This window comes from Canis aureus, chromosome 30 (genome assembly GCF_053574225.1).
Source record: "Canis aureus isolate CA01 chromosome 30, VMU_Caureus_v.1.0, whole genome shotgun sequence".
Lineage (NCBI taxonomy): Eukaryota > Metazoa > Chordata > Mammalia > Carnivora > Canidae > Canis > Canis aureus.
Window position 1 is genome coordinate 42762035 of NC_135640.1, and position 17081 is coordinate 42779115.

Here is a 17081-nt window from a genome sequence, read left to right on the forward strand (position 1 = left end):
AGCCTGAAAACCACAGGGGTTGGGGCGGAGGGGAGGCGGAAGGAAGGAAGGTGCTTGGCTTTCTTTCAGGGACGGGCAGTCAGGTGTGCTCACAAGGAGACATGAGGAGCTCAGGAGAACAGTGTGTTATGCTCTCAGGTCCTCGAGACAGGAGCAAGCACACGGGGCCACGGGGTGGGAGCACCGGGGAGGTTAGCAGGCCGAGCACGGGGATTGGCTAGCCCGGAGCAGGGAGTCTCCCCAGCCAGGAAGGTGTATTTTTAGGACGTCAAGATACCATAGCACGCGGAAAACTAAGCTGCTTACAGAAGGAGAGGGCCTGGCGACGGGCTGTTAGCTCTGTGGTCTTGCAGTCAGCAGAGCTCGGAAGGCCTCGGGTGCAGGTCTGGGTCCCGGGGACCCTCAAGTGGGCGTAGCCTGGGGCCGAGCTGCCGACGGGTAGGAGTGTGCGCTCGGGAGCCCACGAGCTGCAGTCCAGGCAGGGCACTGGCTCTGCTCTGGGCCGTGTTCCTCGTCTGGGAAAGGGCGGTAAAGACGCTGCTCTGCTCGCCTCCTAGGTTTGGCCTGTTTTGGTGAAGACGGGTTCGCAGACCGGACGTGTTTGACATGGTGCTTGATTCTAGCCCAGCTGATGCTGCGGAAGCCATGGCCCCTCCCCTGCTGGCTGGAGGTGCCCAGACAGCTCAGGCGGCCGTGCTTCAGCCTCCCCCTGCACCTCGTCTCCCTCTTTGCCCGCAGCTCTTCCATCTTGGCCTGTGTCACCTTGTCTCCCAACTGGCCAGGGCCCTGGAGCCTACAGGGAGATGACAGATGAGCTGGGGCTGGTGGCCTGGGGCAGGCTCAGGGCCTGTGGAAGGTGGCATCTGCTGCCTGGCCACCTGCTGGGCCGTGAGAACGAGCGTGCCTGTCAGCCTGCATTAGCGCAGACGTGTCCCTCCTGGAGTCCTTGCCCTGGGATGAGTCACAGAAGGAATTGCGCCTGCCTCTGGTCGCCGTGCCGCACCATGCCATGGGTATGGTCTGGAGGAGGCTGAGCCTGCGGGGGAGCCCTAGCCTGGTTGTGGGGCCATCCTCTGGCCCATTGTACATCCCCACCCTGTGCACCCGTGCGGCTCCCCTTCCCTAGCACGCGTGCACATGCTCCTCCCGCGTGCGGCCCTGTGCTCACCCACGGGGCCCGTTGGACCCTGTGGGTGCTTTGCAGGTGCCATCTTTTCTGAGTTTGTGCAGTGAGCCTCTGGGAGCCCTGCCAGCCTAGGAGCCAGGTCTGTCCCTCCTTGGGCCCACCTTCTGATCCCGGGCAGGGACACTGAGCTCCCAGTGAGGTGCTCTGGGGGGCTTCATCTCCCACCCTGGGGGCAGGAGGCTGTGGTGTGGAGCCGGAGGTCACCCCCAGTTCCTGCGGCAGATGGCGCCACCAGCAGCAGCAGCAGAACTCGGCTTTGCCGAGGGTCAGGCTCTGTGGGCTCATGGACCTGTGTGCGAAGGGGCTTTGAAGCTCCTCCGCACCTGTCTTTGGGGGCCCCCGGGGGTCCAGGGTGAGCATCAGGCTCCTGTACCCTTCCCCTGCACAGGACACCACTCTGCTGGTTCTCTTTCTACTTCTGTATTCCTCTGTCTGGAAAGCTGCAAAAAACCAGCTCCGTTGTTCTCACACGGGAGGTGGGCTGTTGGGCCAGTGCTCAGCCCTGTGGCCTGGGCTGGGCAGTGCTGGCCCGGGACCTGAGCCAGTGAGGCCGGCACGCGAGGACAGGCCTGGTTAGGGAATGCGGTGGAAGAGAGGCAGGGAAGCACGCTGGGCGGCCGCATGCTGGTGGTGCGGAGGCTGCTGGCAGGTGCTCTGGGGGCCGAGTGGACTGGGCCAGCCTCCGGGCTGCAGAGGCTCCAGGGCGAAGCCTTGGGCCTGCCCTCTCGGGCTCCTCCGGGCTACTCCGGGCTCCTCCGGGCTCCGCGCTCCGGGCTGCAGGCCTGTGACCTTCGCTCCCGCCCGAGCAGGTGCAGGCCTGGAGAGTGCTCGGCAGAGGGCAGCAGAGCTGCGTCTCCCGCGAGGCTGCCCGGGCTTGGAGAGGCTGGCCCTGCCTGGGGAGCGGAGCTCCTGCGCACCATGCGGGGCCTTGGGGGATTTTGTAAAGCTCCCCCTTCAAAGACTTTTCGCACTAATTCCTCCAGCCGTGAAGCAGGGGCGGGACAAAGTCCCCGGCAGGTTTTCCCTCCTTGTCCCCATGCCACCCTGAATGTGAGAGGAGCGAGGAGAGGGCATTGTTGTTCTCTGGACCAGCCCAGGCAAGAGCGCGGCGGCCTTGCTGGTAGTGGTCTGGGGACCGCCTGGCCGAGGGGCTGTGTGAGCCCCGTGGCTTCTGGTCCTCCTGAAGACCGTTGCAGGGGGTCCCCGAGGTCTGCAGCGGGTGGGGCCTTTGCCAGGTTCGGGAGCCAGAGAGCCTTCCCGTGTCCTTGCTGCCGCGTGTGGCGCCCGCCCGCTGGAGGTGGCCGCGTCTCCTGTGACTGCTGGCTGCTGGCTGTGGGCTCCTCTGCTCTCACCAGGGTATTGGTTCCTTGCTGTGGGTGTTGGCCCTGGGGGGGAGCGGCCCTGCCCAGCCCCCGGGAGGGGCACCCACTGCCTCTGGGGGCGTCCTGACTTGCGGGCCCGAAGTCTGCGCCCCTGACCAGGTGGGGGATTGGAAGGCAGGGTCTTCTGCTCTGGGCCTGCTGGCAGCTGCCGGGCCGCTGTGCTGGAATGCGGATGGCATCTGGCCCTGCGGTCACGCGGTGCCGGGGCAGGAAGCGGCCCGCCGTCGGGCTGCTGATGCCTTGGTCTGCCTCCAGCCCGTTGGTTGTTAACAACAGGAAGCAGGGAAGGGCAAGGTCAAGGGCGCAGCCCAGAGGAGCCCTGCTTGGGTGGTTTTGAGAGGGTATGGGTGTGAGGCTGCAGGGCATGGGGCCTGCTTCCTGCCCCTCTGTCATCCGGGCTTTGGGGGGAGGAACGTGGGAGTGCTTGGTCCTGTGCATGGATCCCCTTCCTCCCCAGTTTGGGACAAGCCAAAGCCACTTCATCTCCAGGACCTTCTTCCAGTTTCTAGACGGGCTCGTTGCGGGAGGTAAAGCACGGGAAGACCTGGCTGAAGCCCACGGGCCCTGCGGCAGCCGTGTGAGGACTTGTGTGCACAGCGTGTGCTGAGGCAGATGCGCTGAGGATGTGGCCTGAGGTGCCAAGGGGCTGGGAGCGCCCAGCATCCCCGAGGCTGCAGCTTGCCTCCGCCCCTTGAGCTCACGGGAGTCTCTGCCCATCCCGGCAGCCCCGAGGGCAGTGAGGGGGCTGACTCTGTGCTGGAGGAGGGCTGCTGGCTTTTAGGTGTCTTTGTGGGCTCGGGTGGGGCCCAGCCGGCCCCTGGTGTACCCTGCAGGCGTGCCCCGCCCACGCCCTCTCCGCACGCTGTTGCCCAGCACTGGTGACCCAGATGCCAGCAGAGCTACACAGCCCACCTGGGGGTGGGGAGGAGATGGGACACGCCAGCACGCCGGGCTCCTGGAGGTGGTGTGAGCCACAGCAGGGTGGAGGCCCCACAGGTCATGATTCACCAGGTCCAGGGCCTCAGGGACAGTCACAGCGTCTTTGAGCAATGGACCCCTCCTCCTCCCATCAGGGGTCCCTGGCTTGGCTCAGGGTACACCCAGGTGAGTCATCCTCTGGAGAATGGAGGGAGACCATCAGGGGAGCTGGGCAGCCACCTCGCAGGACTAAGGCCCAGGGTCCTGCCTGTCTGTGGGGAAGGACAAGGATGGGACCGGGAGGACCGTGCCCCACTCTACAGGCCAGCCGCTGGGGTGCCACGCTGCAGGGCCATGGTGTGCCTGTTGGCCGAGGCCCCAGGTCGAGGTCTGGATCGGGCTCAAACCCTGAGGGTGCTCGAGCCTGCCTGTGCTCCTGGACAGCTCTGGGCGTCCGTCCCACCCTGACCTGTGCCCAGGCCGCCTCCTGGGCCAGTGGGCAGTGCTGGTGTGAGGAGGCGTCTGTGGCCGGGTGTGCCTTTCACTGCCCCCGGGACCTGGGAGGCCAGCTCTTCTCTGGAAGCAGTGAGTGGCTGTCCCGTTAGCCTGTTCCTGCGAGGGACGTGCTGTGGAGACACTGGAGCGGCTCCCAGGCCAGCCTGCCCAGGAGCGTTTCCGCGCGGCTCCTGCTGCTGGTGGGGGCTGCCTTCAGCCCGCCAGCCATCTGTACGCTGCTGCGTTTGTCCCAGGAGGTGACCTCTGCTGTCTCGGGGGGCAGTCAGGAGCCCGCCTGCTCGGCCACGTCCTGCCCATCGTTTCCTCGCTGGCGGCCTGAGGCTTTCTGTGGTTGGCCCCCTCATGTGCAGGAGGGTTGCTGGGGGCCCTGGGCGTGCATCCTTGCAGAGTTGACTGCAGAGCGTGGCCCGAGCAGGTGACGGGGTGGCTCCTGGCGACCCCCTCCTCTGTCCTAGAGCAGCACGGCCAGCTGCGTGTCCATCAGACTGAGGTCACTTGTTGGATTTACCTGTCCTAGAAGAGGTTTAGCGTGCACGGTGGGGGAACACATGGCCTCCAGAGGGGCCAGCATCTTGCCGCAGCAGACCTCTCCATGCATGGGGTGGGGGGTGTTGCGCATCGGTGGGAGGGAGCAGATCTGGGCTTGCTCTGGAAGCTGGGGTTCGGGGGGGCGGGGGCCAGACTGGCAGAAGCACCTCACTCTGTTTTGCTCGAGGTCCTGGCCCCCTGAAGCGGAGCTGGTGTGTGAGTGGGCGCCCGAGGCCTCAGCCCAGCACGACTGGCTGAGCCCTAGCAGAGGCGTGGAAGTTCGAGACCGGCCTCCCCCTAAAACCACTTTTGTGAAAGGGAACACTTCACAGTGGAGAAGGGTGTGCATCCAGAAAAGACAGCGCCTCCTTCCCCCTCGGAGACCGCTGCGCCTGTGTCCCCCTGTGGGATTCTGGGTCTGTGACCCGCTGTGCCCACACACTGACAGCCGAGCGCTCACGCCGCCTGCCCTTCTCGTGAGCCGGCCTCACGGCTCTTGGTGCCTGGGGCTGCACCCCACGCTGGCCCCGTCTGGGGGTCTGATTGGGATAGCCCTGGGTGCCTCCTGCAGGGCTCGCGGTGCCCTGGCCTGCCTCTCCGCAGCCTGGAGGAGACGTGGCGGGTGGGGGGCTGCGCTGGCACAGAGCTCCTCCGGCCGTGCAGTTGGGCCTGGTCGTGGCGGGCCGGGGCGGGGGGGGGGGGGGGCTCCGTCATCACCCGATACCCCTCAAGCGTCTCTGCTCCTCTCCACCTCTGCAGAACCTTCCTTCCACGAGGGGATGCTGTCTTCACAGTGCTGTCCCCTGGCATCGTTCTTCGGACCCCGTGGGGCTGTGTGGTCACCGGGGGTCACTCCCACATGAGAGGTACTGCTCCGTGGTGCGGCTGTTGCACGTGCTGCAGGAGGCGCGGTGGGGAGATGCTCTCCGAGTGCGGGTGCTATTTCTAAACCTGGCACCTTGGACCTGGCGGCAAGGAGCTATTTCAGGTTCTCGACACATTTCTGCTGCTCGTGGAGCCTGGCAGCAGCACCCCGCCGGGCCGCCTGCTGCCGCTCGTGTCACCGGTGCCCGAGAGGAGGCCTGTGCGTGGCCTCTGCTCGCCCGCGCGGCCCACCTTATGGGGGCTTTGTGGCCCAGGCGCCTGGCAGCCGCTGCCTATCTGCCAAAGCCCACCTCAGGGTGCTCGGGCGGAGTCCGGGAGGTTGGGGCCCTCCTGTGCGCCCCCTGCCCTTGCCCGTGACTTCTCCCTCTCGCTGTGCGTGCTCGGTGCTGGCCACGCTCGGGGAGGCTGTGTGGGGCCTGTCTGGCCAGGAGTCTTGAGCAGGGCCTGTCCTGGCCCTGTGGGATCATCCCGGGTGCCAGAAGGTTGTGGGGAGGGGCGAGGAGGGGAGTGCACCTCGCCCAGGGTCCCCTTGCTTCCTGGCAGCAGCTGCCGGGGGAGGCTGGCCTTGGCTTGCGTGTCCCAGGGTGGGGGTGTCACCTGATGGCCCTGTTGGGGGCCTGGCTGTGATGCGGCTGTAGAGGTGGTGTCTGAGACAAGGGAGCCCGAGATGGTGGGCTGTTGGCCTCTGTCGTCGGAATGCGTCTGTGCTGCTCGCCGTCCCTCTGGCCCCCTCTGGAGGGTTCCCCCACCTGGTCTCCTGACAGCGGCCTGCGGAAGGCCGTGGACATGGGCCAGGTTGGCGCAGGTAGGATGGGGCGCCGAGGGGGGAGCAGACGGGGTCCTGCGGGGACAGGGGCCCAGGCGCTGGAGGACAGTCTGCCCCGAGGGGAGCACAGCAGGTTGGCCGAGCCCCCCGGAGCCCCTGGGTACTGCCCGTGGGTGCTGCTCCTTGTTTCTCCCGTCAGTCTGTTGGCCGGCAGGGCCACCTCGGAGGAGGACAGCTCTGGCGCCACAGAACCGAAGCCGCTGGTGGCCCTGTCGGCCTTCCGCTCTGAAAGCCGCGCCGACGGCCACCTCACCATGGTCTTTGTGTTAGAAGTTGGCCCTCAGGGTTTTGAATCGACCTGCGCTACAATTTGGGGTATCTGGGAGTTCCATCCTGGGAGAGGTTTTCATCAACCAAAGGGGGCTTTAGCAGTAAAACTTGGGTGTGTTTATGAGAATATGTTGATGTGGTCTCTTCGGTTAATAATCTTGTCACTTTTCTTCCCAGACGCTGTCTCAAGTTAGGGAAATTAGTCCCTAGTTTTTTTATATCTTTGCTTTAAAAAAGAATTTTTTTTAATGGTTTCTGTCTAGAAAACAGGGACAATGAAGGGAACAAAATATAGCTGCACCGTCTGCAGGTGACCGCCTTCTCAGGCTTGCCGTGGTGGGGAGCAGGCCCTCCTTGTTCAGGCTGCATCTCTGGCCACCGGGTGCCGGGCCCATCCTGTCCCTCCTGGGGAGCCCACGGCACTCACGCACCCTGGCCGGGAGGGATAGCTGCTCTCCTCAGGCTGGTGTCAGGCCACTGCCTGCCGCTCCAGCGTGGGGACTGCATGCGGGGACTCTGGTGCAGCACCCCCCCCCCCCCCCCCCCCCCGCAGGCTTCTGTGTTTCCCCTGTCTGCCACGTGGCTGGCCCTGCCCCTCGCTTCCCTGAGTGCTGGGCACGGTTGGCCATCAGCACACGCTGGCCTCGCTCCTCTGCAAGGCTGCTGGGGTTGGTGTATGATGGCAGCCACGCTGCAGAGCACGTCCTGTCCACCCGTGTTGGTGGATGCTAGTACATCCGTCTGTAGATAGAAACGTAGCAGCAGAACTGCTGAGTCAGATATGCAGACGTTTAAAAAGTCCGTGGATGGTTTTAGGAGCTAGATGGTCCCTTGGCCCCCGGTTTGCATCACAAGTCCCCACGTGTGGCCCAGGGTGTTGGTACATGCCTCTGACTGGGGACCGAGCGCGAGAAGCCCGTGACACAACAGCAGGCCCCGCGCACCGGCCTGCTGAAGACCGGCCCCTGGGGAGCTCCCGCTCCGGGTGCGAGTCTGCCTCTGCCTGTGGTCCGACTGGCCGGTGTACGCTTGGGTCTCTGCCGATGTCGGGTGAGCGGGGGGCTGGCCTGTAAACCGTGCCCTTCCTCAGCAGCTGTTAGCCCTGCTTCTCTGTCAGCAGCCCCGTGCTGCTCCTTCCCGTTCTTTTATGCGGTTTGTCTTTCCTGTTGATTCAGAAAAGCTGTTTAGGAAGCTGCCTGCTTCGCTCCCTGTTGGTGTCCCCATCAGTGACGCCTTTTGAGTTTCTTCACGTAACTTTTTCGCTCCAGAAGTTCTTGACCTGTTTGTAGCCAAATTGATACTTCCTTCATGTTTGGTGACTCATTCGTGTTTCTCTGTTGTACTTTTATGGTTTTGTTGCTTATACACTTCACACATTGGGACCTTATTTTGATGCTAAAGGGACGGGAAGGATTCCCTCTTTATTTCCCCCAAATCTGTGTCTTGGTTGCACTTACTGAGAAGTTGTGATGCAAGTGTCTGTGTCTGGGGCTGCCTTTGCCCGAGGTTTCAGTCACGCCATCCTGCTCCTGAAGCGGCTCTGAAACCTGCGCTGCCTCCTCCTGTTACCTGTGCCTGGTTTTTGCACATCTTTGTTGTGATACAACAGGTTCTTGACATTTACTGGAAAGCTAACTATGTACTGATTTTTCTTCAGGTCCATGAGCACATCCGTCCTGCCCGGCAGCAGACCGCATGGGAGGTGGGCTGCTGGGGCGCAGGCCGTCTTGGGTTGCAGTCCAAGGGTCTCTCCTGGACCCTCACAGACACGTCCCATGGCGGCTCTCCCCTTACCCACATGAGAAGGTTGCTGTGTGCCTGCTCCTGGAGATCGAGCTCGCTGTCCTGCTGTAGGAAGCTGTGTCTCTTGTCAGAGCGGCTGGTACCTGAGTTTGTGCCCATCCTTCCCCGGGCTGCCCGAGCTGTTTTGGTCTATAGCTGAGGTTACTGCCCAGGGCTGTGGAGGCGCCTCAGGCCCGGTGGAGGGTGGGGACTGGAGGGGGCCCTGAAGGTGGGTGGGTGGGGCACAGGTACAGCATGTGGGAGGCCACCCGTCTTCCCGTGCTCAGCATGGTCAGTGGGTTGATGGTTTTTAGGTTCTGGAGACTTTCTCTGATCCCCAAGGGAGAACACACGCTCACTGGGTCACATAGGGTAGGCCAGACCTGCCCTAGAGTTGGCATCCCTGGCACGTGCCCTGAGCTGGGGTTGGGCACTCTGGCTGGGATGACCCGCCCCAGAGTGTGCAGTCACATTGTCACTTGTCGGAGATGCTGCTGGACACCTCTCCTTCCCCTCCCCTAGGGTGGTGGGACTGTAGTGTAGACTCTAGGGGATCTGGACGTGAGGCACACCCAGGACAGTGACCCTGGGAGGGACTGCAGCCCAGGTTTGCCTGCCATGCTTACACACCTCCCACCTGTGACCAAAGAGCCCAGCGTAATCCCAGCCACCCCCGTTTCTCCAAGGCTGGTGTTCTGCTGTCCCGGGTCACATAGAGCTGACTGCATGACTCCAGTCACATAGAAGGTGACTGGAGATTTGATTTGCTCACTCTGTTGTAAGAACTGGGACAGGGCACGGTGACCCGACGCATGGGTCTGTCGGCCTTGGCGTGGGAGATGCTCGTTGTGCTGTCTTTGCACGGTTCTGGGCAGGGTCTCCTTCTGGGCCTCAGTGGTTCCCTTTGTGAAATGGCCCAGCTGTCTGCAGGGTGTCAGGAGGAATAGGATGTGTGGGACCAGCACCCTGTAACCACAGTGACCATGAGAGGGAAGCTGACAAGGTGGGGTGGGAGTAATCGAGAGCCAGAGCAGAATTCGGGGGATGCTCTGGGGCTGGATCTGGGGTGGTGGTTCCTGGGTAAGATGTGAACTAGTACCCCTGGTTGCTGGCCCCTGTGGCAGAGGCCCCACTGGCCTGCTGTTGTGTAGAAATGAGTCAGGCCATGCTGCGGGGCAGTGGTTGGCCTGTCCAGGGCTGGGCCCAGGGAGAGGGGCCGTGTGGGGTCATGGCCAGTCTTGGCACCAGGACTGGACAGACCACCATGTGGCCCCCTGAGCATGTCCTGATCCATCTCAGCCCACGGTCATGGGGTGCATCCCCTTTCACAGGTGTCGGCTAGGACACCGAGGGTGCTGTGGTGAGCAGGTGCCAGCCTGGCCAGGGGCTTGGGGGCGGGAGCCAGAGCAGCTGCCGGGCATGCGAGGGTGCCTCCGAGCTGGGCTGTAAGCGAGCAGGGCAGAGGACACAGCTGGAGGCACTCGGGCTTCCTTACTCTCCCCTCTCCCCTGTGTGTGTGTGTGAAAAGCTCCAGGAAGGAGGCCGCCCCAGGCCAGGCCCCCTCTCCCCTGCCAGGATCTGCGGATCTCTTTCCGCGGCCCTGAGATGGCCTCCGAGGATGCCTCTGCTCCGGGTCTGACCGTCCAGGGACAGTGAGGAGCACCTGGGCGGCTGCCTTGCCACGCTGAGCCTCAGCCTCAGGCTCTGGGTGCCCAGACCCCGACACCCCCACTACCACCTCTGTGAAGCCTGTCCTCTGGCCCACTGCCCAGCACGCCCCTCCTGCCCTCTTGTCTGTCTCGTTCGAGGCTGTAGCCTCTGTGCACAGTTAGGACTTTGCCTCGCCCTTAGGGGTTTGGGCTTTGGAACCCTCCAGATGCCCTGGGGGCCCGCGGCAGGACACAGGTGAGCAGGGCTTGTGGTGCCCGTCCCCATCCTTGCCGCCTGGCGCCTGTGGGGTCTTCTTGCCGGTGCTTCCAGGAGCTCCTAGGGCCTCACTCTCCAGGCGCCAGCTGTGTACAGGGACATCAGGTTCAGTTCCTGTGTCCCCTGTGCTGCGCGGCCAGGCTCCTGGGCAGAGGCCCTGGGGTGGGGTCGGGGCACAGGCATCCCTGGGCTCGTGCTCAGCCTGTTCTTCATTCAGGTGCAGCAGGGCTGGGAGTCTGTCGGTCTTTCCTGCTCACAGACTCGTTTTTGTTTTGAACTTATTTCAAAATTACAGGAAGTTGTAGGAGTGTCGAGAAAGCATCTCCCAGAACCTTTGAGAGAGCGAGCTGCCTCACGTCCCGGCGTCCGATGCTTCCCTGGGGGGCCACCCTCCTGCTTCAGCCTGTTGGGCGTGCGGGTCAGCTCTGCTCCTGTCACTGGCCTCGCTGCCCAGGCCCGCAGGGGGCACTGTCGTCACCCCATGTGTGGCTTGACACGGCCCTGCGACCTGTGGACTGTCGCCCCCCACCCACAGAGGCCCCTGACGCTCGCACAAGCCCGCAGAGATGCCCTCCCTGCCCCGCATCAGGCCGCACTCCCTGGTGGCGGCGGGGGGCGGGGGTGCAGCAGGAGGAGCAGCGGTGCCTGGGTCCCCCCGAGCAGCCCCGGGCACCCTCTCACACCCGCCCCCATCCTGAGCGGCTGAGGCTGACTGGGAGTCCCGACGCCTCCACTTTCCGGTGGGGCCGGGAGGTCAGGGCGGCCGGGAGAAAAGTAGGTCAGCCCCAGCGCGCCTGGAAGTTTCAGCACAAGGCCGCGGCGCCAGGCCTCACTCCCGCCGAGGGGATTCAGTCCTCGCGGAGCACCGGCTCTCACGGGCTCTCCCGCACGCTCGGAGCTGGAACGTCCCGTCTGACAGGCGCGCCGCCTCCTCTTGCTGGAAACCATCCGCCCTGGGTTGCTCCGGCGTCGGGGGTCAGGGGGTGTCGGGGCCGCCGGCAGGGGTGGGCGTGAGGTGGAGCTGGAGGGAGGTGCGCGCCAGAGCCTGCCTGTGCCCCAGCCCGGCCGAGGCCATGGAGCCCGGCCGAGGCCCAGAGGCCGTCTGATGGCCCCGCGCACCCCCCCCCCCCCCCCCCCGGCCGGCCTTCCTGCGTTCCCGCGGCCGTGACGTGGGGCAGGCAGTGGGCACCCCGGAGCCTCACACCATGCTGGAGCCCCGTCCTGCCCGGCCGCAGGGTAGGGGCGCAGTGGGCTCGGATCACAGCTTGCACCCGATGCCAGAGTCACCCTGTGTCCTTCACCCTAGAACACAGAGGCTCTGAAGCCCCGAACCCAGGAGAGCTCCCTGCCGCCCTCACAGAGGCAGGCTGGCCCAGCGCCGCCGGAGGCCACCGAGCGTCCTTGGAGCTGGACGCAGGCCACCGGGCTCGCCCGGCAGGGAGGCAGAGCCCTGGGACATCCGGCACCACACCCCCCTCGGGCCCACGCCCTGCGGCCGGCCCGTGTGCAATTTCTCAGCGCTGGGGAGGCTGCACTCGGGCCGTGGCTCTGGGTTTACCCGCGGTGTGTGTGTCCCCCTGGGACCTTGGTAGCAGCTTCGGAGGGCCCAGCTCAGGGCCCCGCGCCATGGAGGCCCGCCGCGCTCAGCTGCCCTGCTTCTCTCCAGGCCGGTCCGTGGCGGGTCCCCTGACCCCGGGGGTGGGTACGGCCCCTCCGACAGAAACATACCCAGCGCTCGTAAAGGTCCGCAGGCTCCTCCAGGTGGTTAGTGAACGAGTGTGACCCTGTGCCCCTGCCTCTGTGGGCAGTGGGGACGCCGCCTCGGCACCTGGTAACTGGCGTCCATGCGGGCACTGGGCAGGTGGGGCTGGTGGCCTGGTGCCCGGCTGGTGGTGCAGGTGCAGGGCCTCCCGGCTCCTGAGGAGTTGGGTGCAGGCGGTCAGCCCGGGCGGCCAGAACGAGCACCACACCCGGGCAGCCCAGGCAGCGGGTGGCTGAGGTCAGGGTGCTGCTGGGGTTGGCTCCCCCGAGGCCTCTCTCCCGGCTGTGTAGACGGCCGTCGTCCCCGTGTCCTCACTCGTCGTCCCCGCACATCTGCGTTCTGATCTCTTCTCGGGGACACCAGTCTTGTTGGATCGGGGCCACCCTGGTGACCTCGTTAACAGTCTTGTGTTCAAACACAGGTGCACGCGGAGGTTCTGGCGACGACTTGAGCGTATGCGTTTGGGGACCAGCTTAACCCGTAGAGGGGATGTGCAGGCACCTGGGGTGAGGGCAGGCCCCCCAGTGAGGGCAGCTGAGGGGAGCGGGAGGTTGGCGGGAGGGCAGCCAGCGGCCTGCGTTCTGGTGAGGGAGGTGTCCTAGGAACAGAGGGCGTGTCCTGCCGGGCGGGTGAGGCCGGGGACACGCTGAGGACACCTTCCACGCTGGCCTCCAGAGAAGCTCTGTGTGAAGAGAAGTGGACTTTTCTTACTACCCGAGGGGAATCAGCGACAAGGTCTGGGACCATCTCTTGCTTAGATTGTGCCGAGAAATTACAGACGGGGTGACCGGGAGCCTCTGCTCTGGGGGCCGGGTCCCCGGAGCCACCGGGCTTCTCTGCCCAGCCGGAGAGCACCTGCTTCCTCCTTGTGAGCTGTGTGGCCTCTCTGGCTGCCTGGTCACCTGCATCCCGTCCAGAGGTCCTCCTGGCGCAGCCTCGCAGGAGGCCCTCAGGGATCCGTCCTGACACAGGGCCGCGCCTGGCCTGGGGGCCCAGTTCCCGGTCCTCCCTGTGGGAACGGAGCACCGCACTCACCCCTGTGTGTCTCTGTCCTCAGGTGCGGAGGCGAGGACTGTTTTGCCCAAGAAGGAGAAACTGAAGCTGCGGCGTGAGAGGTGGCTGCAGAGTAAGTTTGTCCCCGTGCCCCCCGCCCCGCACGGCAGCGCCCTGACTCCCTCCTCCCCAAGCACATGGCTCTGGTGCTCAGGGCTGGCTCATCAGCACGCAGATGACTGCTGTCCCGAGGGTTTTACAGGACAACCGTCCCAGGGCGTGGGCCCGCCACCTTCCTGTGAGATTGTGCCTTGCAGACCTTTCTCCAGGCCGAGGCAGCCCAGGGTGCTCTGGGTGTGACGGGGCATCTGGCCCTTCCTTCCCAGGGCCTGTCTGAGGGGCTTCGTCACGCGGCTCTAGCAGACGCCTCCCCGTGCTGGGTGCCTCGCTCCCACCAAGTGTCTTTGGAAAAGAGAGTTATTTTTCATGATCCTGAATATTCACTGATGGTTTTCTAAGCATTTTAGGAGGCTTGCTTTGCAGTTTTTTCTTGCTGTTCTCATTTTATTTTATTTTGTTTTGTTTTTTTTTTAAGATTTTATTTATTTATTCATGAGAGACACAGAGAGAGACACACACAGGCAGAGGGAGAAGCAGGCTCCCCATGGGGAACCCGATGCAGGACTCGATCCCGGGTCTCCAGGATCACACCCTTGGCCGAAGGCAGGCCTCCACCGCTGAGTCACCCGGGGATCCCCTGCTATTCTCATTTTAGTATGATTCTGCTGACTTTTATTTTTTTGTGTTCATTTATTTATATTTTAAAATTTTTGATTTTGCTGATTTTTAAAATTAATTTGTAATATCCCTGTATGTCCTCTCCTGGTTAAAATTAGTTTTTTCCTTGAAGGTTTTAAAGAAAACCTATGTTTTTTATTTTCTAGAGAAATCTGTCAACTTCTTCCAGCAATTATTTTATATTTTGTCACTTTATTGGTTACATAAGTGACTCATTTGTGCATTTTCTTTCCCACAGTCCCCATGTGGGGTTGTGCGGAGTATTCTCTGTCATCTAGACTCGGAGCAGACAGACTGGCCGTGGGCCCTGCGTGCCTCTGCACTCCAGCGTGCCGTGGTACTGGAAACTCTCCGTGCTGCTCGGTCTTTTGTTGTCACTCCTCGAGCCGGGCGTGGCCACTCCTATTTTCCCCTCTTAGCATCTGCTCTAATCAGATCCCCACCATCACTGGCAAGGGGCCCCTGGCCTCTCATCGTCCCAGGTCCTGTTTGTTGTCCCGTATTTACGTCCCTTTCTTGACCTTCTCGTTACTTTCTCTCTCCCATTGCAAGAGTTAAGTCTTGTATTTACTAGTCAGTTCTACTTTCTTGTGCCCTAAATTATTAATTTCTGGTTTTCTAATACCCTGTTCTTCCTTTCTTTAGGTCTGAGTTACTTGGCTCGTTGTTCTTAGTTGTGTCGAGGAGTGGAGGGCTGGGTGAGCTGCCCCGCCCGGCACGGGCTTACCTGGTTTTATCATGAAAATTTCATACAGAAAAGCAGGGAGAACTTGACAGTGAACACGCTGATTCCCACCACCTAGATGTGCCGTGGACCCTGTTCCTTACCACATCTGCCCATTCCCGTCCGTCTGTCCACCACCCCGTGTGCTGGCCCCACATTCCTGAGTGCACGGCTGTCAGGACATTTCTTCCCGGGTGATTCTGCTACAGCTCAGTATCTGCTGATGGTTCTTTTCCATCTTTATTTTGAGTGGAACTGTCATGCGATGAGGTGCAAACCTGAGGGCCACTCAGTGACCTGTGAGCAGGGCACAAGCTGGTGCAGCCAGAGTCCCTGCAGGATGCAGGCCAGCCCCCTGCCAGGAAGCCTCCTGCGCCTTACCACTCAGCGCCCATTATCGACCGCCCTGGAGGTGACCACGGTCTCGTCTTTTGAGTCACAGTTTTAGATTTTATTGCTCTCGACATCCTATAAGTGGAATCTTGCAGGGTGTGTTGTCTGTGTCTGGATGTCTGCTTCGCGTGGGAGGCCTCTGCTGCGTGTAGCTGTAGCCTGTGCCCTTCTCTTGCTGGGAAGGGTTTGTCTGGCTGCACTGTTTGCTCCCACTTTCCTATTGATGGATACCTCGTTTTCTCGTTTTAGCTACTATGAAAAAGGCTGCTACGAACATTCTTTGTAGGTCTCCTTGTGGAGTATGTTCTCATTTCTCTTGGATGAATCCTTGGGAATGGAACGCCAGGTCGGAGGGCAGATGTATGCTTAGTTTTATAAGCAACTGCCAGACGTTTCTCTAGAGTGGTGCTATGTTTACACTTCCGCCGCGGAGGGGCGTCCTGGAGGGGCGTCCTGGCCACAGCGAGTCTGGCTCCCCGCGGGGCAGGGCGCGGCTGCTCCTTGCCTTCTGCTCTCAGGCCAGCCGAGCATTGCGTGTGTGCTCCAGTCAGGTGTGGTTTCGTGGGGCCCTTTGCCGTCTGTTATCATGCTCCAGGAATTGTTCTGACGTCCCGGAGGACAGCCCTGCGTCACACGCGTGGCTGTAGATTTTCCTCCAGACTGCAGCTTGCCTATTCGTTTTCTTTTTCTTTCTTTCCTTTTTTTTAAGCTTCAGTTAGACAACGTAAAGTTCATACTTGGTTTCAGAGGTATGTCTGATTTTGACGAAGAGAAGTTTAATTTTGAGGCATCTGATTTAGAAACCTTGTCCAATCTAAAGTCTTAAAGATGCTGTTCTGCTTTTCTAAAATCTTCATAATGGTTAGGTTAGTTAGGTTTCTGATCCATTTTGAGTTAGTGTTCGTGGCCTGAGGAACCGGCTGAGGCTCTTTCCCCCTCCGCGTGGATGCTCAGTTATCCTGGCGCTATTTGCCATCAAGACTTTTCTTCCCTCGTGATTGCTTTGGTTGCTTTGCAGAACATTATGTGGCCTCCTGAGTGTGGTTCTGTTTGACGCCTTCACAAGTACCGGGCAGCCTTGGGGAGGTTGTGGCCTCACATAGCAGATGCCCTCCTTCTTGGCTCTTCTGTGTGAGTCCAGGTCCTCAGCGTTTCTGTGTAAATTTACCGTAGGCGCGTCGACGTCTTAAACCCGCTACCACCACCAACCTTGGTAGGCTTGTGACTGCGGTTGCCTTGAGTGTGTAGATCGTTTTGGGGGAAGTTGCCGTGTCAACAATATTGAGTCTGCAAGTCCACGAACATGTATTTCCCTATTTATGTGGATCTTCTTTAACGTCCATTCTCGGCGCCGTAGAATTTTCAGGGTAGAGGTCTGACATGGTTTTGGTTTCGGTTTTATTAAGCTGATTACTGATAGCTTCATGTTTTCTGAAGTTATTATTGATGGGATTCTCAAAAGTTTCGTTTTCTGCATATACTAGCACATAGTTTTGTACTAGCATATAGAAGATGGGTTTTTAAAAGTACCGTATCCTTTGACTGTGGTAAAATCAGGTATGCGGATAGTTATTTTGTAGATTCCTTAGAACTTTCTACGTAAAAAATCATGCTGCCTAAAAAGGATAGAGTTTTGCATCCTCCTCTCCAAACGTGTTTTCGTGTCCTCTCTTCATCATCCAACAGGGCCTTGAACCTTCGGTGCACTGAAGGAAGGGGTGTGAACTGTGCGCAGCCCAGGGCCAGGGCTTGGGACCGGCTACACAGGTGCGCACGGCACGGTGCCGTCAAGTGCTCTCTGCGTCAGGCCTGTTTCTAAGGAACTTCCCCCAGCTTCTAGTCGATGAGCAGGTGTGGGCAGGGATGTGAGGAGAGTGACGGGGCATGTGCTTGCCTCCTCCTCCTCCTGAACTCTGTTGGTGGGAGAGCCCAGCCATATAACTCTCCCATGGTCAGCATCCGCCTAGCCAGTGAAGGTGTTTTTGGAGGCTCAGCATGTGGAATGCTTTCTTGATTACACCTCAAGCCACGTAGAATGAAGGGGTGTCGGTCCCTGGCAGCCTTCCAGAGCCAGTGGAGGGGGAGTGGTAGGGGCAGGAGGAGCCCCCGACCCCCAAAATGCTCAGAATCTGCTGCTCTAGACCACACAGTTGGTAGAATGGGCCTTTCCTTGCCACTCTGCTTACCAGTGG

General features: G+C 61.3%; 1 protein-coding gene across 4 annotated transcripts in view; it reads left to right on the forward strand.

Moving 5' to 3' along the window:
• The window catches only part of SLX9 (SLX9 ribosome biogenesis factor), a 33520-nt gene that overhangs the window by 5427 nt on the left and 11012 nt on the right, over positions 1–17081 (forward strand). For 2 of the 4 annotated variants that reach the window (XM_077879426.1, XM_077879427.1), the window contains exon 3: positions 13039–13107. In XM_077879426.1, the coding sequence (XP_077735552.1) occupies positions 13039–13107 (69 nt within the window). Of the gene's footprint in view, positions 1–2896; positions 3096–3540; positions 3673–13038; positions 13108–17081 lie in introns of those variants that run through there. The other 2 variants (XM_077879428.1, XM_077879429.1) reach the window with 2 other exon arrangements.